We start from the raw sequence: 25,202 nt of genomic DNA, 5'->3' as shown, positions 1-25,202 counted from the left end.
TGTGTCAGAACTCCTGTTGTAGGTACCTCCTTCTCTTGTTTTGGATTTGAACACATCGAAGATACAAACAAGTTACCTATGGAAGAACCATTCGGCATAATAAGTAACCCTTCAATGAGAAAGATAATGTCCAATCTATTTATGATTGAAACATATATATATATATATATATATATATATATATATATATATATATATATATATATATATTAATTATAGTATTTATATACATATATATTTATAATATTTATATACATATATAATACACTTTTATATAATTAAAAATAAAATAATATAAAAAAGTCATGTATTATAATTAATACCCATATATGCCTCAGGTTATTAATCTGCTAGTTTGTTAAATGTGTGATTTAGTCATGTAGTTTCAATTGCTCAAATCAAATTCTTATACTTTAAAAATTAATAAAATCAAGTATAAAATATAATTTATTTTCAACTAATTAAATCAAATTTCTATACTTTCATAATAATTAAAAAAACAGTTCAATATGTAGTTTTTAAAATAAATATGTAAAAATAAATAATTTGATCATACATCAAAATGTAAACGTGCATTTGTATTAATTAGCTTTATTTCAATTGTCCACGGAAGCACTAAATGAGTTTAATGGTATTTTTGGTTTAGAAAAAAAATAAAAAGAAAGAAAAGGAAGTAAAAGAAAATGAGTAAAAAAAGTATAAGATAATTATTTAAGTTATTTCACTTATTAGATAGAAAAGAAAATGAAAGAAACGGCAAAAAATAAAATGCATTTCTTTTATATGATTGAGTAAAAATTGGAACAAAATGTTATAAATAATTAAATAAAAAATTGTATAAAATGATATAAATAAATTAAATATAAAAAAGTGATATAATGACCTTTCGCCTTCCATTTTCTTGAAAATGAAGAAAATACGTCACATCTTTACCAAGTATTTCCTTCCTCAAAATTTGTAAGGATAGAAGGATTACATATTTTTGTTAATCTCAGATTCAATAGAACCAAACAAAGTGTAAAAGCTGGAATCCCCATTTTAAGCATTCACACTGACTTTCATCCATTTTTTTCAAAGGATGCACTGTACATAGTCAAGCAACGGACCAATCGACAATTGCACGTTTCCATCTATAAGTTTTCATATACACTTTTGTCGATTCTTGCATGAGAGTGCTGAACATATAGTCAAACTCCAACAAAATTGAAGTCATCCAATGAACTAATAACCAAAATTGTAAATTGACCTTTAAGTGTTCATATTGCCATGGTCCTTTTTGCACCGAAATATTGTTCAACGAAAGTGAAGAAATGATAATCAATTCCATGGAAGCACGAAACAAACTTAACCGGTAGAACACGCGTCTAAGCATTACACTGGCTTCAGTCTGTTTTCTTATGGAAGTATTGTACATAGTCAAGTCAATATTAAACAACAAACTAATTTCTAATTGCACATTCGCACCTTTATTGATTTCTTTTACCTTTTCCCCATTCTTCCACGGAAGCGCCAAACATACAATCCAACTCTAACCAAATTGAGTCATGTAATGCACCCATAAGCGTTAATATTGACTTTTTCTCCTTTTTTTCCACAAAAAATATTTTGTTTATCCAATGTTATGGAACGATAATCAATCAATGCTAAAGGAAACTTATTATTTATTTCCATGAAAGCATTGAACGGCCATAAAAGCTAGAATCCCTGTTTAGAAATTCATACGGGCTTTTGTCCGTTATTTTATGAAAGCATTGTACAGTCAAGCCAAAGTCTAGTGACAAACTAACTTGCAATTGCATATTTGCACCTTTAAGTTTTCATATTATATTTCTTTCCATTATCCCATGAAAGCACCGAACATATAGTTTTACTACAATCTCTTGGACAAGTGACCTCAATAACTGAAGATGGGTGAATTTAGTTTTAAATTTTTCCACTAACAAACTTTTAACCCCCTTCTAAATGATAAGCTTAGAATGTAGAAGAAGAAGTAACAATCAATTTAATAATATTCTTTAAACATGTAAGACAAAATTGATTGCAATAACATAAATGAGATAAGAGAAGAGAGAAATACAAACTCGATTTATACTGGTTTGGCCACTTCCCGTGTCTACGTCTAGTCCTCAAACAACCCACTTGAGATTTTCCACTATCTCTGTAAATCCTTTACAGAGTTTGAACACACCTTGGGATCCCTCACCCTTGTGTTCAAAGATTCTCCAAGAGACAACCCGTCTCTTTATTACAATTCTCACAATCCAAGAGACAATCAGTCTCTTTTTTACAACTGACTTTCTGAGATGAACAGAAAGATTTCTCTCCTTTAGAGTGGATGATACAAATTGAAGTTCCTAGAGGAATTTCTCTCTTTTAGAGATGATAATACAATTTGAAGTTCCTGGATGAATTGTTAATAGATCTGCAAGTGTTTGGCCAAGAGTTCTTGAGAGAGCATTTGACAATTAAGTTCTCTTAGAATGTCTCTCTCTTACTTTTTGGAAATCAAACACACACATATATAGGCCCTTTGTGCCTTTTCAAAATGGTTTGAAGAGATGTGTCTTTTTAAAAAGCTTTTTCTGAAATTCTTCACTAGTAATTGATTACAGGTTTCTGGTAATTCGTTACACACTACTACAAAAACTAGATTTAACATCCCCATATTAACATCGGTTTTTGACAAAACCGATGTTAAGATAAACGCGGTGGCGTAATTGTAAATAATGTGTATCCGTTAACATCGGTTTTAGAAGAACTGATGTTAACGTAAGTTCATTAACATCGGGTGTTCATAAAATCGATGTTAACGTATGATAAGTTAACATCAGTTTCGTCCATAAAACCGATGTTAACTTCAACATCATTTTGTTAACATCGGTTTTTTTATTGAAAACCGATGTTGGACTCACATTTTAAAATATATCATACGCGAGCCCTATTTTGCTCTCACGCTCTCTTCTTTGATATCCATCTAAGAAAAACTTCTTCTTCTCCATCTAAGGTGTCTTCTTCTCTGTCTAAAGTTGTTCTTCTCCATCGCGTTCTCGGCCGTGACAGCTCGCCACCTTACGTAGGTACGTTTTGTGAGTCTTTCTCCATTTTAACTACCCTAACTTGTATACAATGTGTGGCATTTCATTCATTTTATTTCCATATCATTGTTCTCTTCTTTGTTCTTTCTTGGTAAAATTGTAATGCATATGTTTTGCCTTACTCTTATTCAGGTGAAAATCCTTTTCTTCCAGTAATTGTTATCTATATTGCCAATATAGGAGAGGTAACTATTATCTACAGAGTTATTTGGATAACTGATTTGGTCCCAGTTTATGATGTTTAGATTGATAACTGATTTGCTCCTAGTTTATGATGTTCAAATAACTAATTTGCTCAGCTTCTACTAAGTTATGATGTTTGGATTGATAATACTAGGTTACATTTGTGCCCACTAGGGGTCTGATATTCATGAGTAAGATTAAGTGTACTAGATATCACTTTCGTCCATTTGTGTTCCAGATAGTCCTTGGTTTTGATTCAATGTTCATTATGTATGTCAGTTAAACTTGAAGCTTTTTGTGACCTTAAGTTTTGATCTTATGTTATAGATGTCATTATAGACAAGTGTTTTGAATTTCTCCATTCTCAGAACATGTTGGGATTATTTATGTAAAACTACCTTGGAGTATGCCATGAATTTATAATTCAATAGATATTCTGCAAGTTACTTATCATGTTTTGCTTGTGAACTAAAATTAACTAGTACACTTTTGATTTATGTGTTGGTGCTTGGCTATGATGTGACTGATTGGGTTAGTGAACCTACTAATAATTAAATTCTAATAGCCACCCACACACACACTCTCTCATTGTTTATGTTAGTCAATGTTGTGAAGTAGAACGTCTCTGAATTAAGGTCTAAATAGAACATCGGGTTGTTGAGTTTAAGGGAAGATAAATCACTTGCGTTTGATTAGAAAAATTTAAATGTTAATAGGAAGGATATTTGTTCCATGCATAATGAGATTAAGAAGTGGTAGTCATAGTGGGGTGGAAAAGTTAGAAAGTGAGAAGGATTGCACAACTTGGGAGGGAATAATAGTAAGATAGAGGAAACGTGAGTCCCTTTCGATGTTTATTATGTAGAAATGATAGGAGTAAATCACAATGCAAAATCAAAGAAAGACTTTTCCTATAAGAGAATATAATAATTATATTAAAGTTGTTTGGAGGGCCACCATATCAACCACTTCTGGTCCTAAAATGAACACGTTTAGGTGTAGTGTAGGTTGTTGCAATTCTACAAAATCAAGTTATCTTCATCAACCATTAAGCTGAGCACCTCATCTTCCCTTTTTCCTTTTATTCTTATCCTAGCTAGGAATCAGATCACTTATGGACTTGTCTAGTTGTATTCAGAATTTCGGACTTCTCTAGTTATACAATGTCCTTTTGCTACTCTGATTTGAAAAGCAAAATCCTTGATCATTCTTTTTGATACTCAGCAGGTCACAAATTAACTTGATTACAACTCATATAAACCTTGTTGACTCTCAAACTTTTGTTTTAGCCTTCAAATCTCCCTATATTGTCTATTGGGAACTTAAAAGCGGGTGGAACAACAATTTAGTTTTGATTAGTAATTAATAACATGCAATTTACTATTTCTCATATTTTTCTAGAAGAAAACTCTGGTACATGTAGCTTATCTACACATGACTTTGTACAGAGTTTTGTTTGGTGGGAATGTTTGCTGCCATTAATTTTAGTGTGTGACATTCAAACAAGTAGTAGTATGACAAGTAGTAGTATGTTTAGTTTCATCTTTGCTGACATTGGGCATGTTAGATTCATTTTCCAATTTCTTCATTGCTGCTTTAAGCTCTCTTACCAGTTCTTAGACAAGTCTTGGTTTCATCTTTCCAGTTTCATCTTTGCTGCCAAGATAGGGAGCTTCTTCATTTCTATTAATTCCACTTTAATTTTTCTATCTTTCCACTGATCTCAAATATTTGGTCAAGTAATAGTTATGTACTCCTACGAGTCAGTAACCTAGTGATAATAATGTAGATGTTGCATTCTGTATCCCGACTTTGGCCTTGAATGGTGCAAACTGTGCTTGTAACTAGGCAAGTTGACAAGATACATATTCGGTCTGGAAGAAAGCAATCCAAAGATCTTGGCATTTGGCCACATCAAGATGCAAGCTTCTTAAGAAGGAGATAGTAATTGTAACTGTCGAAGACAACATCAATGGAGCACTGATGGAAGTTCCCTTTCTTTTTCAACAGCCCTGACCTCCCCCATATGGAAGCTCAAGTGCACGAAATCCATTCTCTCAGCACAAAATGCATCCATTACTGTTGTGTTTCAGTGATATTGGTGATGTTGGGGTTGATAGGACTGACTATGCATGCATGATATAAAAAATTTCTTAAAATGATAATAAAATACCTCTTTGTCCTCTATCTTGTTTTGTGGCAAATTCGTGCATCTGCATACAACTATGGGGAATTCAATGAAGAATTGGACATGAAGATCACCTTTTATCCCATTATTTTTGGGGTTTGGCATTCCTTGACCTTTGATAACCTTCTCATATCCTGGGTATATGACATTATTCTCGAATGACAAACCCATATTTTCCCCTCCTAATAGAGGGATTGATATGGAGCAGCCTATTAGTGCATCTACTAGAGGAATCTGAACACATATTTCCAAATCATTGCCTTCTCTCCTAAACAAAGGTTGTTTTATTTCATCAATCAAGAATACTATATCAACAGGGAGGTATCCAGGTTTCTCATCACCTACTCCTTCAAATGTAATCTTTCTTCCTTTTCCCCATCCCTGCTTCATCTCAATTTTCAAAATCTCATTTTCTTGGAAAATTACCCTATTGAAAAATTTTAAGTTAGTAATGCTCTTCTAAGCAGATATCACTTCAAAGAACATTGAATTTCTACACCCTATGTACACTAGCATACTCCAAAGCAACACAAAATATTCATCTATAAGATCACTTGATAGAAACATACTCGGGATATTTGATGACATCTCTAGTAACTTTAATCTTTTTTATGCATCAAAAGCATAAATTCTCGAGCGTGCAATGCAACTTTCTCTCAACTTATGGGGGTTTCCTTCTAGCTGTTTTCTGTGAAAATGTGATAGTGTTGTTAACCTACAACTCAGATTGCTTGACAAAGAGACTGCAAGGATGTATTCAGGTTTTCGGGTGGTCTTTACGCATGCATCTGCATGTTTTGTTAGAGACGATACATGGTTGGTTAACTCAGGTTCAAAGATGTTCAACTTACTTGGCAAAGAAGCCAGGGAACCGTTTCTACTCATAATCCTTTTAAGAGATGATGCAGCAATTTTGGTGGCACTCCTTCGACCAGAACTATAAGAACTTATTGATAGAGAGTTTGGTGTTGTGCATCGCCTGCTTCCATGCCTTGACATAGGCCTTGATTTTAGTGTTGGTGTTTTAGATCTTCTACTTGCAGCCTTTGACAAAAATTTAGGACTCCAAATGTCTTCATCCACTCTTTTATTATCATTTTCCTCAAACCTTAGGGGTGTTATTGGCTTCTGCATGCATCAAAGATCATGAGAATAATATCTCATACCATCATGAGCATAAACTACTATGAGCAGCAATGAAGAAGCTTAAAGCAACAATGAGTCCTAGTCCTAGTGAGAAGGGTTTGTTGGCATCATGCAAAACATTGAGGCACGTGAAGCAAGTTCATGCTCAAATCCTCGGTTTAAAATTGGATAATTCAAAGTCCCTCCTTTTGAAACTTGTCCTTTGCTATTGCACTCTCCCATTAGCTAACCAATGGCAAAGTCTAAATGCCCATTTGTCAAATAGTTTGCATCTAAAAAAGAAGATCATAATAGTAAAATATTAATACATAGATATTATAATGATAAGGGACTTCCTAATTAGTATTCTTGGTCATTAGTTAAAGAAGTAAAAGAAGAAAATGATATTGCTTATTGAATTAAATACTACACTACTATTGTAAGACATAGTCTGCTTTCCCATAATTATGTTACATGGTAGGTAGAGTATTAATGGCAACTGAGCAATAATAGATTGAACCCTTGTTTGTTGCAGCATAAGCTCCAAGACACTTATAATTTGGTTTGAAGCATCGTCAGTCCCAATATTCATTGTTGGAGACTGTTACTGACAATTATTACAAGTACAAATGCAAACCATGTCCTTTTTTACATTGTTTTATGTGATTAATGACTATTGTTCTGCATATAGTTAATGTTAGTCCTTTGTGAACCTTAGATTCCCATTTGAGATTGGATACAATAATTCTTGCGGATAGTTTGCATTAATCATTGTATTCAATCTTGAATTGTCCATTTGGACAGTTTGGGGAGACTCATATTTTTATGGAAGATTCGTGCGTTAAGGTTAAGAATTTTTTGTTCAATTTGATGAAATTTCAGTACAATGCATTTCTAGTTGTTCTCTGAGTGCATACTTGATTATCGGGGAAATAATCTCACTGATTTCATGTCGTGTACTTGAAGACCAATGCAAAATGCTGCCAAAATTTTGTCAAATTTAACAAAAGAGACTTAACCTTGACGTATGAAGCTACCATAAAAAAATGTCTTCCTGAATGGGATAGGGCTACACCTATAATGAAGAAGTGAGAATTTGATGCATGGAATAACTTTGTGAGTATCACAGAGTTATTATTTAGATGGATCGAATTTGGATGAATGAAAGTCGCATGAGCCCTGCATATGAGGAAAACGTTGATCAATTTTTTCAATTTGCTTACGAAAGAAGTCAACCGAATGAGGATGGATAATATTATTGTCCTTGCATCAATTGTTTGAACGGAAGACGAAAAATACTGGACGACATCCTGGAGCATCTACTGTGTGATGAGATTACGAAGAATTACACCACGTGGATATGGCATGGTGAATTGACAAACATACAGAGGGGGTCTCAATCTGAACCATTTGATGTAGAAATGGGAGATCGCTTGGGGGATATGATTGGTGATCTTGGACAAAAGTCTTTTCAGCAAACACATGCTCCTATGTATGATACATTGCAAACTGATTTAAAGAAGCCTTTGTATCTGGGGTGCAAGAATTCATTGATGTTGTTGTCGGCGGTGTTAAGTTTGGTGAAGACAGCCAAGAAATGACATTGATGTTTATCTTAACATCGGGCCCAAGACAGCCAAGAAATGACATTGATGTTTATCTAAGTCCGTTGATTGAAGACTTGACAAAGTTGTGGTATAAGGGGGCTTTAGTGTTTGATGGGTTTTAGAATGAGACTTTTCAAATGCATGTAATGCTTTTTTGTACCATTAATGACTTTTCAGCATATAGGAATTTGAGCGGTTACAGTGTTAAGGGTCATCATGCATGCCCTATCTGTGAAGAAGACACAAGCTACATACAACTGAAACATGGTAGAAAAAAAGTCTACACTAGGCATCGACGTTTTATAAAACCTCATCACCCTTACAGGCGATTGAAAAAAGAATTTAATGGAAGTTAAAAGCACGAAACTATGCCGATACCGTTGACTGGTGAGTAGGTCTTCCAGTAGGTTCAACACCTGAATACTATATTTGGAACGACCCAAAAGAAGGAAAAAAGTGAGAATTGCATATGGCAGAAGAGGTCGATTTTCTTTGATCTTCCGTACCGGTCTAATCTAGATATTAGACATTGTATTGATGTTATGCATGTGGAGAAAAATGTATGTAACAGTGTCATTAGGACGCTCTTTAACATTCAAGGCAAGAAGAAAGATGGTTTGAATACTCGTCAAGATCTAGATGAGATGGGTATCCGATCGCAGTTGCATCCAAGGTCTGATGGTAAAAAAATATACTTGCCTCCAGCTTGTCATACTTTGTCCAAAAAATAGAACATTAGTTTTTATCAGTGTCTGCGTCGGGTCGAAGTCTCACAAGGATACTCTTCAAATATTAAGAGCCTTGTGCAGTTGAAGGATCTTAAGTTGGTAGGGTTAAAGTCTCATGATTGTCACGTCTTGATGCAACAATTGTTAGCCATGGCCATATGAGACATTTTGCCTAACAAAGTCAGGTTTGCCATAACTCGCATGTGCTTTTTCTTCAATGTCATATGTAGCAAATTCGTTGATCCTGTGAAGTTAGATGAGCTGGAAAACGAGGCTGTTATTATACTATGCCAGTTGGAGATGTATTTTCCTCCTACTTTCTTTGACATCATGGTTCACTTAATTGTTCATCTGGTCAGAGAAATCAAATGTTGTGGTCCTGTTTTTTTGCAGTGGATGTACCCAGTTGAGCGATACATAAAGTTCTTAAAAGGGTATATGAAGAATCTACATCGTCCGGAAGCATCTATTGTTGAAAGGTACATTGTAGAAGAAGCCATTGAATTTTTTTCGGAGTACATTGAAAAGGCTAAACCTGTTGGGCTTCCCGAGTCTCGGCATGACGACAGAGTAGGCGGTAAGGGTTCAAGAGGACTGCATGTTATCACTCCAAGTGTAGAATATTTGTCACAAACTCACTTGTATGTGTTGAATAACAGTAATGAAGTTTTGCCATACATACTTCAGCATGAAGGTTTAGTGAAAGAAAGTAATCCAAAAATGTCGAAGAACTGGGTCTTGAAAAAGCATAACAAGACTTTCCTTGATTGGTTTAAAGATACAATCTTTGCTGATGAAAATGTTTCTGAAACATTAAGAAAGCTAGCAAATAGGCCTAAAAGAAATGTTATAACTTGGCAAGGATATGACATAAACAAGTATTCCTTTTATACAGAAGCGCAAGACGAGAAAAGTACAATGCAAAACAGTGGGGTCACCCTAAGGGTTGAATCTCAACAATTCGCCAATGTACATGATGACAATCCCTGTGTAGCTTCCATCCCATGCTTTGGGTTCATTGAAGAAATTTGGGAGCTTAACTATGTCAAATTTAGTGTTCGTGTTTTCAAATGTAAATGGGTTGACAACAACACCAATGTGCAGACCAATGATGTAGGATTTACGTTGGTAGATCTAAAGAAATTAGCTTATCAGAATGACCCTTTCATCATGGCAGAACAAGCTAAATAGGTATTTTATGTTCAAGACCCTTGTGATGAAAGGTGGTCAATGGTTCTACACGGGAAAAAAATTGGTGTTAATTGCTGGATTTCCCCTGCAGTTACTTTTTGGTCCACTTTTTCTTTATGCAAATATGTTCAAGGGAAATCCGGTTTGCCGGAAAACACACTGGATCGTCAAGTATTTACAATTAAAACGGATGAATCTGAGTATCGAACTTAGGGAACTAGTCTTAGACAGGGTTAAATTTAGAAATAAGGCATTGTTGAAAGAAACATTGATAATTGATGATTTAGAACAGAATTAAACTAAGTCTAGGCTAAAAACAGTAAAAATGCAACTAAGTAAGATTGACAGCAGTAGGTAAAGATGTTGGGTCTTTCTTACAAACCAGTTGATGTATATAAAGATGTTTCTCTAATCGATCATGCTTTTGTGTTCTATGCTATAGCCTAAATTACTAAACCTCAATCCCTAGTTAGATTGAATCAATCCAAGCTTCATCCTCAAATCCCTCTTGTTGGACTAGGCTTAATTTAGACAGCCTTCCTAGGTTTAGACTAACTTAAACTAAGCTTCGTCCTCAGATCCCTCTTTTTGGACAAGACTTAGCTTAAATAACTTACGAAAGTTTAGACTAATTTAGCCTAAGCTTTTCCCTCAGATCCCTCTTATTGGACTAGACTTACACCAAACAGCATTATTGTAACAACATATTCAAAACCAAAACTTAATCCGCATTTAAGACTAAGTTTCAATTCTGCTTTATTCAATTTCTAAGGCAACAATACATTTCCCAATGCTAAAGTCACCTAACCAGGCACACAAATGGTTGATCAGATCAAGAGCATACAAAATTTAAGCACTGAAAGAAGCATTGAACACAAGAAACACAATCAATTGGATATTAAAGTAATTACATAAGTTGTTCGGTCATGTCGTAACCACGTTGGAAACCAAAAAGAGGTAAAATAATAATATAATAATCAAAAATATATTTTATTAAAATGAACCAAAAAAAAAGCAATCGGACGTTTCTCTTTGGGATTTCTCTTTCTTGATTGAATTGACTAATAACTAAAGTGAAACTAAGGCTAAAATCAACTCGCAAAGTCAAGCTCGTCCGCAAAAAACACTAAAAAGGATTTTAAGGTTCGATACCTCAGTTTTTCTCACCAAGTAAAAAAATGGATCATTTTAAGGTCCATCGCCTTAAAAAGACCACATTCCAAGTAAAAAAGAATCGCTTGATTCGGCCCTTTAAAAAGAACTGCGTAGGTATGATTTCCTATTCGAAGGAGGGTACGTAGGAGCAAGAGCCCCGCTTTTGTCGACCTCAAAAATAAAAAAGAAATAAAAGGTTTAAATACATAATTTCACACAATCCTAATCTAAGGCTGTTGTCCTTTGGGACAAACGTGAGAGGTGCTAATACCTTCCTCAAACGTAAATACAACTCCCGAATCTAGAATATTCTTCATGACCGGTTTCCTTCGGTTTTTCTGACATTTTCCACAAATAAACATTGGTGGCGACTCCGTGCATTTTCCTCCTTTGGAAGATGCACCCGTGAGCCTCGCCTCGCACGCCCGTAAAAGGGTAGGTTGCGACACGGTGGATGCGCGCTTAGCTGACTAATGAGCTAAGCTCAACTGTCACTTTTGGCACTTCATGACTTAGCCTCTTTTTCACTTGAAATTGCACAATTTCATCATTAAATCCAATAGAAATATTCTAGAGACAGCTTTAACAATAAAACAAGATTTATTTACAAAAATTACTACAAAATAACTATAAATTGGGGGAACTATACAAGTTTTGGAAAATGTTTTCTATACAAAAGTTAGTCGTATAAGACGACTAACAAACTCCCCCAAATTTACAGTTTTGCTTGTCCTCGAGCAAAGAAAGAACAGTTTACTTGTCCTCAAGTGACAAACTACAGTGATCACTAAAAATGGTGTTTGCTTTACAGAGAAATTCAACCATATGAATTGAATATCATGGACTGCTTCAATCAATTGATTTTCACAAACATGCATCTTTTCAAAGATAAGAACATACACATTAGAGCCATAACTGAAATAAGCTAGAAAGGATGGCAGAAATCAAGGAAGGATCATCAACAAAAACCTCACAGTCATTGTTTCACTCAAGTTCAAGTGTTTAGGCTCATTCCATCATAAACAACTAACAGAAGTTCCAACCTTTGCATTTCATCTCATATCATACAATAATGAACACACAAAATGAATCTGAAGGACTTTCTAGGCTTGTAATGGGGTTAGGCTTCCAACAAAATCATGGTTTTTCTAGGATTCAAAAACTTAGGTTCTAGGAGAGCATTCATCCATAGATAAACCTTCACTTTTTCATTCATACACACCCCAATACTTTCCTTTTATTTAGGCACTCAGCCTCATTTCATTATTTTGCAACATACACACTTATTAATTTCATGGTTTTTTTTAAACACAATATATATAGAGACATTATGTGTATATATAGAAATAGTGTGTGCATTGTTAGTCGATGAATACAACTAACTTTTGTGTATAAAACCTGTGTAAATTGTATCAAACTCCTCCAATTTATGGTTATTTTGTAGTGTTGTAATTACTTTTTGTTAAATATAGGTAATAAATACTTATTTTATAGTGTTGTAATTACTTTTTGTTAAATATAGGTAATAAATTGTATCAAACTCCTCCAATTTATGGTTATTTTCAAAACATTGAGTAGCACAAGAATTTTTCACAAAATCTTTTAACAAAGAGTTTTACTCTCTGGTAATCGATTACTAGAAGGTAGTAATCGATTACCAGTAGCCAGCATTCTTTTCAAAACTGATTTACAAAGCTATAATCGATTACCAATGTTTTAAAACGTCAGATTTCAAATTTCAAGAGTCACAACTAGTAATAAAACATTTTCAAATCATTTTAAACTTGTGTAATCAATTACATAATACTTGTAATCGGTTACCAGAGTTTCTAAACATTTTGATTTTCAAATTAAAACATGAAGAGTCACATCTATTGATGTGTAATCGATTACACCTTGATGGTAATCGATTACCAGTGAAAGATTTCGAAATTTTTTTTTTCCAAAAGTCATGATTCTTAAAGTGACTTGTTTCTGAAGATTTTTTCAAAAGTCACAACTTTTTAAGTGACTAGTTTTCAAAAGAGTCACAATTTTTAAAAGGTGACTAGTTTTAAAGAAATTGCCAAGAGTCACAAACTTTAACTTGAGTCATCAAATGATTATAAATATGTGACCATGGCATGAATTTCAATAACGTGTTTTTACAAAACTTTCTGATTCATTTCTCTTCATCTTTCTAAGAGTTTTTGTTCAATACTTTCTCTTTCAAGAAAAGTTCATTGACCAAAAACTTGTGCTCCTCTTCTTCTTCATTCACTTCTCCCTTTGCCAAAAGAATAGAAGGACTAACCACCTGAATTGTTTTGTGTCTCCCTTCTCTCTTTCCAAGAGAATTCAAAGGACTAACCGCCTGAGAATTCTTTTGATTCTTCCCTTCCCCTTAAACAAAAGATTTCAAAGGACTAACCGCCTGAGATATCTTTTGTTTCCCCTTACAAAGATTCAAAGGACTAACCGCCTGAGAATTCTTTGTACTAACACATTGGAGGGTACATCCTTTGTGGTACAAGTAGAGGGTACATCTACTTGGGTTGTTATACTGAGAACAAGAGAGGGTACATCTCTTGTGCATCAGTTCAAGTGGAGGGTACATCCACTTGGTTGTTCAAAGAGAACAAGGGAGGGTACATCCCTTATGGATCTTTGGCTTGTAAAGGATTTTACAAGGTTGAAAGAAAGCTCAAGAATCGTTGGTTGCTTGGGTACAAGTAGAGGGTACAACTACTTGGGTTGTTATACTGAGAACAAGAGAGGGTACATCTCTTGTGCATCAGTTCAAGTGGAGGGTACATCCACTTGGTTGTTCAAAGAGAACAAGGGAGGGTACATCCCTTATGGATCTTTGGCTTGTAAAGGATTTTACAAGGTTGAAAGAAAGCTCAAGAATCGTTGGTTGCTTGGGGACTAGATGTAGGCACGGGTTGTTGCCGAACCAGAATAAATCTTGTGTTTGTTGGGAAGAAGTAAAAGAGTATGGAAGAAGGAGACAAACACACAAGAGTTTTTATACTAGTTCGGCAACAACCCGTGCCTACATCCAGTCCCCAAGCAACCTGCGGACCTTCAGATTTCTTTCAACCTTGTAAAAATCCTTTTACAACCAAAGATCCACAAGGGATGCCACAAGGGATGTACCCTCCCTTGTTCTCTTTGAACCTAGTGGATGTACCCTCCACTAGAACTGATCCACAAGAGATGTACCCTCTCTTGTTCTCAGTCAAACCCAAGTAGATGTACCCTCTACTTGTACCACAAAGGATGTACCCTCCAATGTGTTAAGACAAAGATCTCAGGCGGTTAAACCTTTGATACTTTGTGAATGGGGATACAAAAGAATTCTCAGGCAGTTAGTCCTTTGAACACTTTTGTATAAGGGAAAGGAAAGAATTAAAAGAATTCTCAGACTGTGTCATTTTGAATTCTTTGACAAAGGAGAAGGGAGACACAAAAGAATTCAGGCGGTTAGTCCTTTGTTCTTTTGGAAAAGGGAGAAGGGAGACACAAAAAGAATTCAGGCGGTTAGTCCTTGGAGAATTCTTTTTGGCAAAGGGAGAAGGGAATGAAAAGATGAATAGCACAAGTTTTCAAGGTTTAGAAAACCATAAAACTTTAGAAAGCTTTTGGTACAATGAAGAAGAAGAAGTTCAAAGAGATTCAAGGCTTGTAAAGGATTGATAGAATAAGTGCAAAAAGTGTATTGAAAAGCAAATCAAAGCCTTGCATTTATAGACTCTTCATGTTTGGCCAAGAAGACCATTTAGAAGAGTTATAACTTTTAGAAAAACTTAAAACCAGTTTGAAAAAGTCAAAAACCTTTTGAAGAGTTACATCTTTTGATTTATTCAGAAACAAACATTGGTAATCGATTACCAAATAAGTGTAATCGATTACACAAAGCTTTTATGTGAAAGGATGTGACTCTTCACATTTGAATTTGAATTTCAACGTTCAAAGGCACTGGTAATCGATTACAGCTTTTTGAAATTAATTGGAACGTTGTAAATTCAATATGAAAACTTTTTCAAAACAATTTTGCCACTGGTAATCGATTACCAGAGAGTAAAAACTCTTTGGTAAACATGTTTTGAGAAAAATCATGTGCTACTCAATTTTTATGAAAAACTTTTCATACTTATCTTGATTAAGCCTTCTCTTGATTCTTGAATCTTGAGTCTTGAATCTTGATCTTGATTCTTGAGATCTTGAACCTTGAATCTTGATTCTTGACTCTAAACTTTCTTCTTGAGTCTTGAATTCTTCTTGATTCTTATCTTGAACTCTTGAATTGTTCTTGATTCACTTGAGTTGTTCTTTGATTGATCTTTGATTCACTTGAGTTGTTCTTTGATTGACCTTTGAGCTTTTTGTCATCACCTTTGTCATCATCTTTTGTTATCATCATTGTTATCATCAAAACACCTTTGAATCACCTTTGATTCACCATGAAGCTTTGCTTCTACAGTGTTTGTCTTCTTCTTCCCTACACTCTTTAATTTACGCCGTGTACTTTTAATTTCCGCTTTTACTTTTGGTTAAGTTTTTGTTTCTGTTCTTTACTTTCTTAACTTTGTAGTAAAAGCCTAGTTGAATCTAGTAACATTAAGAAGGATAATTTTTTAATTAGTCAAGACATATTAATAATTAATTCAACCCCTCATTCTTAATTATTCCAAGGCCACTTGATCCAACAAGTGTTATCAGAGCAGGTTTCTTGAGAAAAGTTTCACAACTTCAAGATTCATGGCCTCCTCAAATTCTCTGTTTCCTAAAGGAAACTCCATCCATAGGCCACCTATCTTTAATGGTGAGGGTTACCACTATTGGAAAACCCAAATGCAAATCTTTATTGAAGCCATAGATTTAAACATTTTGGGAAGCAATAGATATAGGACCTTCTGTACCCACCATAGTAGATGCAAGCACTAGCACAACAACAGAAAAACCTAGAGATAAATGGACTGAAGAAGATAGAAGAAGAATCCAATATAATCTTAAAGCCAAAAGCATCATCACTTCTACCCTAGGAATAGATGAATATTTTAGAGTGTCAAATTGTTCAAATGCAAAGGAGATGTGGGATACTCTCCAACTTACACATGAAGACACCACTGATGTGGAAAGATCTAGAGTCAACACCCTTACACATGAATATGAATTGTTTAGGATGAATACTAATGAGAACATTCAAAGCATGCAGAAAAGATTCACACAGATAGTCAATCACCTTGCCTCCTTAGGAAAAACCTTTCCAAATGAAGATTTAATCAATAAAGTTTTGAGATGCTTAAGTAGAGAATGGCAACCCAAGGTAACTGCCATTTCTGAAAGTAAAGATCTTTCCTCTATGTCTCTTGCCACTTTGTTTGGAAAATTGCAGGAACATGAAATGAAACTTCAACGTCTCAACCAAAATGAAGAGACCGACAAAAGGAAAAGAAGCATAGCACTCAAAGCCTCCTCTTCAATGCATGAAGAAGAAGAAGAAGAAGAAGAAGAAGAATCTGATGATGAAGAGGACTTCTCATTTTTTGTGAAAAAGTTTCATAAATTCATCAAAAATAGAAGAATGGAGAGAAGCCATAACTTCAACAATGGGAAGAGATCTCAAGATGTTTCTCCAACACTTAAATGCTATAAGTGTAATCAACCCGGTCACATAAAGGCAAACTGCCCCTCAAATGGGTCATGGCCCGAGAAGAATGAGAAGAAAAGCTATAAAGAAAGAAGATCTAAGAAGGCGTATATTGCTTGGGATGACAATGACTCATCCGATGGTTTAGAGAAGGAGATCAACCTTCCATGCAAGGATTATGAAAGTGATGAGAACATCTCTCAAGAAGTTTAAGTAAGAAAAACAAAAGGCTGACTTCCATCTTCAAAGATCTAAGCACTTGAATCATGAAAAAGGTAACATCAAAACCATTATCTTTTAAATTATGATTGGTTGAAATTTTTTCTTTCATTTAACTTGTTTATATGATGACTAACAAAATTTTATTCATTTGTCTTGTTTGATTGCTATAATGAGTTTGTGCTCCTATGTTTAGTTGAGTTATCTTCCTTTATCAAAATATGAAGCTTATCATTAAAATATATCTAAATGGTTGATGATGCCATGATCTATATCTTTCAAATGTTGTATGATTACTTGTATGACATGTTTAGAAGTATTTGATTGATTTCTCATTTTTTTTTAAAAACCATTATATTATACAAAATTATTTTTTTGATATATTAAAACTTTTTATGTTCATGTTGGTAAGTGTGTTTTTTTGTTTGTTTTAGAAGAAGTGTCTGGTAATCGATTACCTTCTCATGTAATCGATTACAGGCAGTTAGGCTAAGTGTAATCGATTACAACATTCCTATAATCGATTACATAGCGTCTATGTCTATAAATTCAAAATTTCAGAAACCACGAGAACACAATTTCTGCTGCAACTCGATTCCAAAATCCCTAAAACTTCAGAACTTGATTTCTCCCTCAATTCTCAACCAAATCACGTCCCACAAAGCCCAAAATTCAGAATTTTTCATTCTCTTTCATCTCCACCGATTAAAACTTCCAAAAACATCTCCAAATGGCAGAACCATCGAAGAAGCGAAAGGGGGTTGCAACTTCATCCGCAGTTACCGGAACTCGAAGCCACGGAACACCCAAAGCGCAAACTTCTCAAATTCCTCCCTCCATATCATCTCCTACGTTGTTTTCCTCGGAAGAACAACGTATCCGGTACAATTCTCTTTTCTCTTCTCGTTCCATTATCGACTCTAAGTTCATAGACTTAGCTTTCTTTGATGATGAAGTGTTTGATTGCTTTCAAGCATTTCAAAATTCTGGTTTAATTCAGTTTATCTCCATGAAACTTTGCTTTTACCCTAAATTGGTTAAAGCTTTTTATTCTAACTTGGAAATTCAAGAAGATTCCTTGATTTCTGAAGTTTATGTGATTATGATGGTCATAGACCAGTCCCTTTTCTTTGAACTCACTAAATTATCCAATGATTGTGTACCATTTGAGGGTACACTTAATGATGAGTGGAAGTTTGATTTTTCTGTGTCTGATGCCTGCCGGATGGTTTGCACCAACCAAGCGGATATGACCGCAAGGCTTCTTGCCGATTCATTGGCATTCGAATGTCGCATCATGCACTACTTGATTGTGTGCATCCTACTCCCTAGATCTTCCAACCTTGCACAGGTTTCTGAGGAAGATTTGATAATCATATGGGTTTTCTTAACCGGTCGTCAAATCGACTGGGCCCATCTTGTGAGATATCGCATGCATAAGGCATTACGATCAAATGCTCCACTCCCATATCCCCATCTGATTACCTTGTTTCTACAACATTTTAATATCCCTCTTGACTCTGAGCCCTTTGTCAAAGTCAAGAGATCATTCTCTATCGGTGCAAATGTAGTCTCTTCCTTCGGATACCGTAAGGAGAGGGATGGCTCTTGGGTGAAGAAGGATGCTCCAGTACAAGCTGCTAAAGACCGTTCTCCATCACCACATTCTCAGAGAGATGACTCTTCATCTCTTATGCACAACATTCTTGACAGACTGGATGGACTCCACACCTTTATTGGAGATCGCTTTGACTCGCTGGACAGCCGTATTGATGCCATGGATGCACGATTTGCAGGGATGGATACACGTATCACCAAGCTTGAGGAGGATGTTAGTTTTGTTCGTCAGTGCTTTGACCTTCCACCACCATCCTCATAGACTAAGAATATTATATTTTGTTTCTAAAGCCTTGTATTTGGCTATATTTTTATGACATTTGAACATTTAGTATTTCTTTTAATATTTGCTTAAGTATGACTAAACATGATGATTATATTTACTTGCTTTTGGTTGTTTATGGTTATGTGTGTTAAACTTAAATATTTTTGATGATATATATGTCTAGTGGTATGTACTTACATTTGGTATTGTGTTGTATGTATGCTTTCGGATTATTCATGTATGTTTTATTTTACGCACTTTGGCCTTTTTGATGTTGCCAAAGGGGGAGAGAAAATGGGTATATTAGAAATCAGGATATTATATTTTCAAAACTTTAAAATTAAGCATAAATTCAAAAATAAAGGGGAAGAAAGAGATGAGTGAACGATAGAACAAAACTTGTATGTATTCTCTTGATTTCAGGATTGTCATCATCAAAAAGGGGGAGATTGTGGAGGCAATGACTTCCAAGATTATTTTGATGATGCCAAAGAATCAAGAGTTAAGCAAGTTCCAAAGAATCAAGATTCAAGAATAATCAAGTTTCAAGATTCAATCAAGTTTCAAGAATCAAGATTCAAGAATAATCAAGATCAAGATTCAAGACTCAAGATTCAAGAATCAAGAGAAGACTCAATCAAGACAAGTACTAAAAAAGTTTTTCAAAACATTGAGTAGCACAAGAATTTTTCACAAAATCTTTTACCAAAGAGTTTTACTCTCTGGTAATCGATTACCAGAAGGTAGCAATCGATTACCAGTAGCCAGCATTCTTTTCAAAACTGATTTACAAAGCTGTAATCGATTACCATAATCATGTAATCGATTACCAATGTTTTAAAACATCAGATTTCAAATTTCAAGAGTCACAACTAGTGATAAAACATTTTCAAATCATTTTAAACTAGTGTAATCGATTACACAATACTTGTAATCGATTACCAGAGTTTCTAAACGTTTTTATTTTAAAACTTAAACATGAAGAGTCACATCTGTTGATGTGTAATCAATTACACCTTGATAGTGATCGATTACCAGTGAATGATTTCGAATTTTTTTTTCCAAAAGTCACAATTCTTAAAGTGACTTGTGTCATACCTTAATTTCGTCCGGGGACCATCCGTTGTTGGGATGCGACCCTCTTTTGACCACTTCGAGGAACTTGGCACCCATCGTTAGGCAATTCGTGAAGTTCCGTGACGTGCCGAAAGTCAAAAGAAAGCATTGTAGCACAATCCGTGAAGTTTCGCGACATGCCGGAAATTAAAAGGAAGTGTTAGTGCGCAATCCGTAAAGTTCTGTAACACTCCAGAAGGCAAAAAGGGGATGATTACGTAATCCGTAAGGTTTCGTAACGTTACGAAAAAAGAATCACCAAAAAAAGGTAGGGGGTGTACTTAGTAAAAATGGGGGTGCAAATAGCAACCAGGCCCACTTGGGCCTTTCAGAAAATTCCTCCAGAAGGCGGTTGCTTCTGGAGAAAGCAACGTCGCTCGCCTGGGCGAGCTGGGTGGCAAGCTTCTCCCCCATTTTCCTATAAATAGGGGGAGAAGTGAAGAGGAAAAATGTTCAGCCCTCCTAGTAATTCGAGAATCACTTGAAATTAGTAAAAAGAATTGGTTCCATGAAGAAAATTCAAGCCGAGGCGCTTCCGTAACGTTTCCGTGGGTGATTTCGCAAAGATTTTCAACAGTTCTTCGACGCTCGTCATTCGTTCTTCGTCGTTCTTCGGTCTTCAACCGGTAAGTTCCCGAAATCGAACTTTTCAATTCATTCTATGTACCCTTAGTGGTCCGCATATGCTTTCACGTGCTTTGACTTTCATTTCATTTACTTTCCGTACCCCCTTTTGACGTGCTTTAGTCATTTACTTAAGTTATTTTCTCGCCTAATCAAAAAATAAAATAAATTTCCACCGATCATTTGAATTGTAATATCCGTTAATTTCTGTTAAAAAGATATACGACCTTTCGGTCATGCCGTAACCATGTTGGAAACCAAAAAGAGGTAAAATAATAATATAATAATAAAAAATATCTTTTAGTAAAATAAATAAAAAACAATCAATCGGACGTTTCGCTTTGGGATTTTCCTTTCTTAATCAAATCGACTAATAACCAAAGTGAAACTAAGGCAAAAATCAATTCATAAACCAAACTTTTGTCATCGCCTATAAAGCCATTTTCAAAGGTCCAACGACTTGAAATGGTCTTTTCCCCTTTTATTGGTTAAGTGTAGATATCTAAAGGCCTAAAATCAACATGTAACTTTATTACCTCTTTCAAAAAATAAAGAGATCATTAGTGGTCAAATGCCTTAATGTCTTATCTCTTTTCAAAAAGAATCGAAAGTTTGTTTAATGGTCGAACGCCTTAAATGACCTTTCATTCAATAAAAACATATCTTGCAAAAAGGATAAAAACAACTTAACCAAAAAATTTGTTCACAAAGAACTACGTAGGTCTGATTTTCTCATCACAATTGAGGAATACGTAGGAGCAAAGGGAAACACCCTTGTCGACCACAAAAAGATAAAAACATAAAAAGGCATAAAAAAGATATAAGAACGTAAAAAGGGGGAAATAACATAAATTGAAGTCATATTTGAACATTTGATTAAAGGCTGCCGTCTCTTGTGACGGATGCGTGGGGTGCTAATACCTTCCCCGTGCATAAATACAACTCCCGAACCTTTCACTTAAAGTTCGTAGATCACGTCTTTTCCGACGTTTTCCTCAAATAAACGTTGGAGGTGACTCCGCGCGTATTCCTTTCTTGGAACACGCACCCACGAGTCACACATCGCCCTCCCGCCGAAGGGTAGGTTGCAACAGTTGGCGACTCCACTGGGAACATTTTTTGAGAGTTAGGCCATTTAATCTTGTGCAATTTTTTATCATGACATCCTCCTTTGTTGGCTTCCCTTTATTTTTCTTATGTTCTTGTGTATATAACTCTTTGATGCTTTTAGTGCGTTTTAAAATGTATGCATGAGGTAAATATTTATTCATTTGATGCACACAAACACCAACACTGTTTGCACACACGGTGAGTTGAAAAAGGGCCCTATACCCGGGCTCATGGGAACATAAGGAGTAGAGGTGAATCTGTGATCATGCTAGGTCTCCGACTTGCTTGGTTACAGTGAACCCTCATCTAGAGTTTTTCTCTTTGATAACATATTGTTGCTAGTAGTCCCTACTGCTGCAATATGTTCTTCGAAGAGGATGATACCTCTAGAGACCATCAAGAGAGATATGACCACCTTGGGGATTATCACTAAAAACCTTTTTAGCTCTCTCCCATATAGGTCCCTTGAATAGGGGCACAAAGCGGACACGCTGCATGCCATTTTCACACTGCCATGCATAAGTGTCACGTACCCTTTTGCTTATATTTTGTGAATATTGTCATACTGTACATTCCTGTGTTGCGCCTTTTGCGCATGCATCACGCATGGATTATGTTCCCTCTCTTTGGCAAACCAACAGAGGGTCCATGCCACCTTCTTAAATACATACGTCGGGCACTTTGCTACCCCAAGACGTTGTATCTAAGAAGGAGACAATTTCCCGGGCTCCCGTATTCATAAATTGCATCTGTGTCATATGCATTTCTTCATGCATTCATCCATTCCACCCATGATAGATGTCGGAGTTTTGATTCGCACTAGATTTCGTTTCACTTTAGTAAAACATGGGATCAAATCAAACGCCTTCGCTTAAAAAGAGGTTCTATCAAGTCAAGGTCAAGAGCCTAGGAATCACCAGTCTAAAAGAGTTAGGGCAGTTAATGGGGCAGCTCCAGTGACATGCTTTTCGCAAAGCTTACGGTAAAATCTGGGACCTAGCCATGGTAGAAGTCTCCACAGAGGCCATTGCCTCCCTCGCCCAGTATTATGATCAACCGTTGAGGTGCTTCACCTTTGGGGACTTCCAGCTATCACCCATGGTGGAAGAATTTGAAAAGATCCTAGGATGTCCTCTAGGGGGAAGGAGACCATACCTCTTCTCAGGGTTCTATCCCTCATTAGCTAGAATTTCCAAGATAGTCCAAATCTCGGCACAGGAATTAGACCACAAGAAGCAAGTCAAAAATGGGGTGGTTGGAATACCGAGAAAATATTTGGAGGCAAAAGCAAGAATCTTGACAAGTAAAGGCGAATGGGCCCCGTTCGTAGACGTTCTCGCGCTGTTGATCTTCGGAGGAGTCCTCTTTCCAAATGTGGATGGGTTGGTGGACCTAGCAGCAATCGACGCTTTTCTCGCCTATCATAACCACAAGGAAAGCCCGGTTGTCGCTATGTTAGCCGACCTATATGACACCTTCAACCGAAGATGTGAGAAGAGCAGTATGAGGATTGTTTGCTGTACTCCATCTCTTTATGTATGGTTGGTTTCACAGCTTTTTAGCCAAGAGGTGAGGCATGCTTGCCCGCTAGAAAGCCACCGTTCATGCACAAAGAAAGAAGGGGCAAATTGGGACCAACTCTTAGCAAGCAAAGAAGAAGCATCTGTCAACTAGTTCCCTCGATGGAAGGAAGGACGAATCGGAGTTCTTATTTTGTGCGGAGGATTTTCGAATGTTCCCTTGATGGGGACGAGGGGTTGCATCAGTTACAATCTCGTTCTTGCTATAAGGCAACATGGCTACCCTATGAGAAGGGCACCACTAGAGGAAGAGCTCGCACCTGCCATTTCACGAGGGTTCAGTGAGACCAACATGGAGACGCTTTAGAAGGTCCGCAATGCATGGGAAGTGGTACAAAAGAAGGACAAAGAGCTTAGAGGCAGTAACAATGGGCCCATTGGTGGCTACCGTGAGTGGTTGAAAGCCCACGTGCAAGGTTTGGATTGGCTCCCAAGTCTGAGAACCGCTAAAAGGGAGGAGGTCGAGGCACCGGAAGAAGACGAAGAGGTGCAGGCCCTTAGGACAGAACTCGAGCAAGCTCAAACAGTCAAAGAAAGGTTCAAATCAGCAGCTCTGAAGATCCGAAAGGAAAATGCCGAGCTGAGAGATATAAATATGGCTACTGCAAGAGCCCTTGAACAAGAAACCAAGAGGGCTCTCAAGGAAGATCATGGCCGAGACAAATTCTGTGGAGCTTTGTGGGGTAGCAACAGCGAGCTTAAGCTCCGGAGAGAGGAAAGGGACCAATCACAAGTGGACAGTTTGATCTTGAAAGATGAGTTGAAGTTTTGCTCAAGGTCCAAAAGAAACCTGTCTCAGCAGATATGCGAGACAAAGACCTACATGTTAGCCATCATCATCAAATACCAAGAAGAACTAAATCTAGCCACGGCCCACGAGCATAGAGTGGCGGACGAGTATGCCCAAGTGTACGCGGAAAAGGAGGCTAGAGGAAGGGTGATCGACTCGTTACATCAAGAGGCAACCATGTGGATGGACCGATTTGCTCTTACCTTAAATGGGAGTCAAGAACTTCCCCGATTGCTAGCCAAGGCCAAAGCAATGGCGGACACCTACTCCGCCCCCGAGGAGATCCACGGACTTCTCAGCTATTGTCAGCATATGATAGACTTAATGGCCCATATAATTAGAAACCGCTAGGAAGTTTGTATTATCACTTAGATCCTGACTAGTTAAACTTTTTTGAATAAAATGAGTTTATCCCGCGTTTTTACTCCAAAGATCAGTGCGAATCAAATCACTCCCGCATTTTATCTCTAGCATGCATTCATATCATGCATCGCATAAGCATCTCTTCATGGCATCATAATCACATGCGTTCAACATACTTTTGTTCTACAAACTGCATACCTTTTGTGCTCATGCATGATCCTTGCATTTTCCTCGGCAAAATGAAAACAAAAAAGGGGAGGCGTGAAAATTCACACTACATTCTTAGTTGCATGTGTTGGGTACCATGACCCAACCATGTTAGGATCATAAACCCGTTTCACTTAAAAACAAAATGAGTGAACATCGTACCTAATGCATGGTTAACTAGGAAATGATGTTTCTTCGGACATCTCAATTTCATAATTACATTTTCCATGCATAGCTTAAAGTATGCCCGAGTCATTCATCCCTATGAAAGGTTGTTGAAGTATTGGCGATTAGAATTTCCATTCCTTGGATTATAGGGTTGAATTAAGCTCGTGCTTTTTCGAAAAAAGTTCATCAAGTCAAGTTGAAGTATGGAAGTAACCATCTTGCAAAAATTGGGGCAA

At 36.2% G+C, this 25,202-nt stretch overlaps 1 protein-coding gene across 1 annotated transcript in view; it reads right to left on the bottom strand.

Annotated features, from left to right (window-relative positions):
* LOC100817015 (dnaJ homolog subfamily B member 4-like) overlaps positions 1-5,856 on the bottom strand; it is a 34,555-nt gene extending 28,699 nt beyond the window's left edge. Inside the window, exon 1 of the mRNA XM_026127413.1 lies at positions 5,452-5,856. Within this exon, the coding sequence (XP_025983198.1) occupies positions 5,452-5,856 (405 nt within the window). The remainder of the gene's footprint in view (positions 1-5,451) is intronic.
* Positions 5,857-25,202: the final 19,346 nt, after the last annotated feature.

The sequence above is a fragment of the Glycine max genome, chromosome 20 (genome assembly GCF_000004515.6).
Source record: "Glycine max cultivar Williams 82 chromosome 20, Glycine_max_v4.0, whole genome shotgun sequence".
Taxonomy (NCBI): domain Eukaryota; kingdom Viridiplantae; phylum Streptophyta; class Magnoliopsida; order Fabales; family Fabaceae; genus Glycine; species Glycine max.
This window is presented reverse-complemented; position numbering and strand designations above follow the sequence as displayed.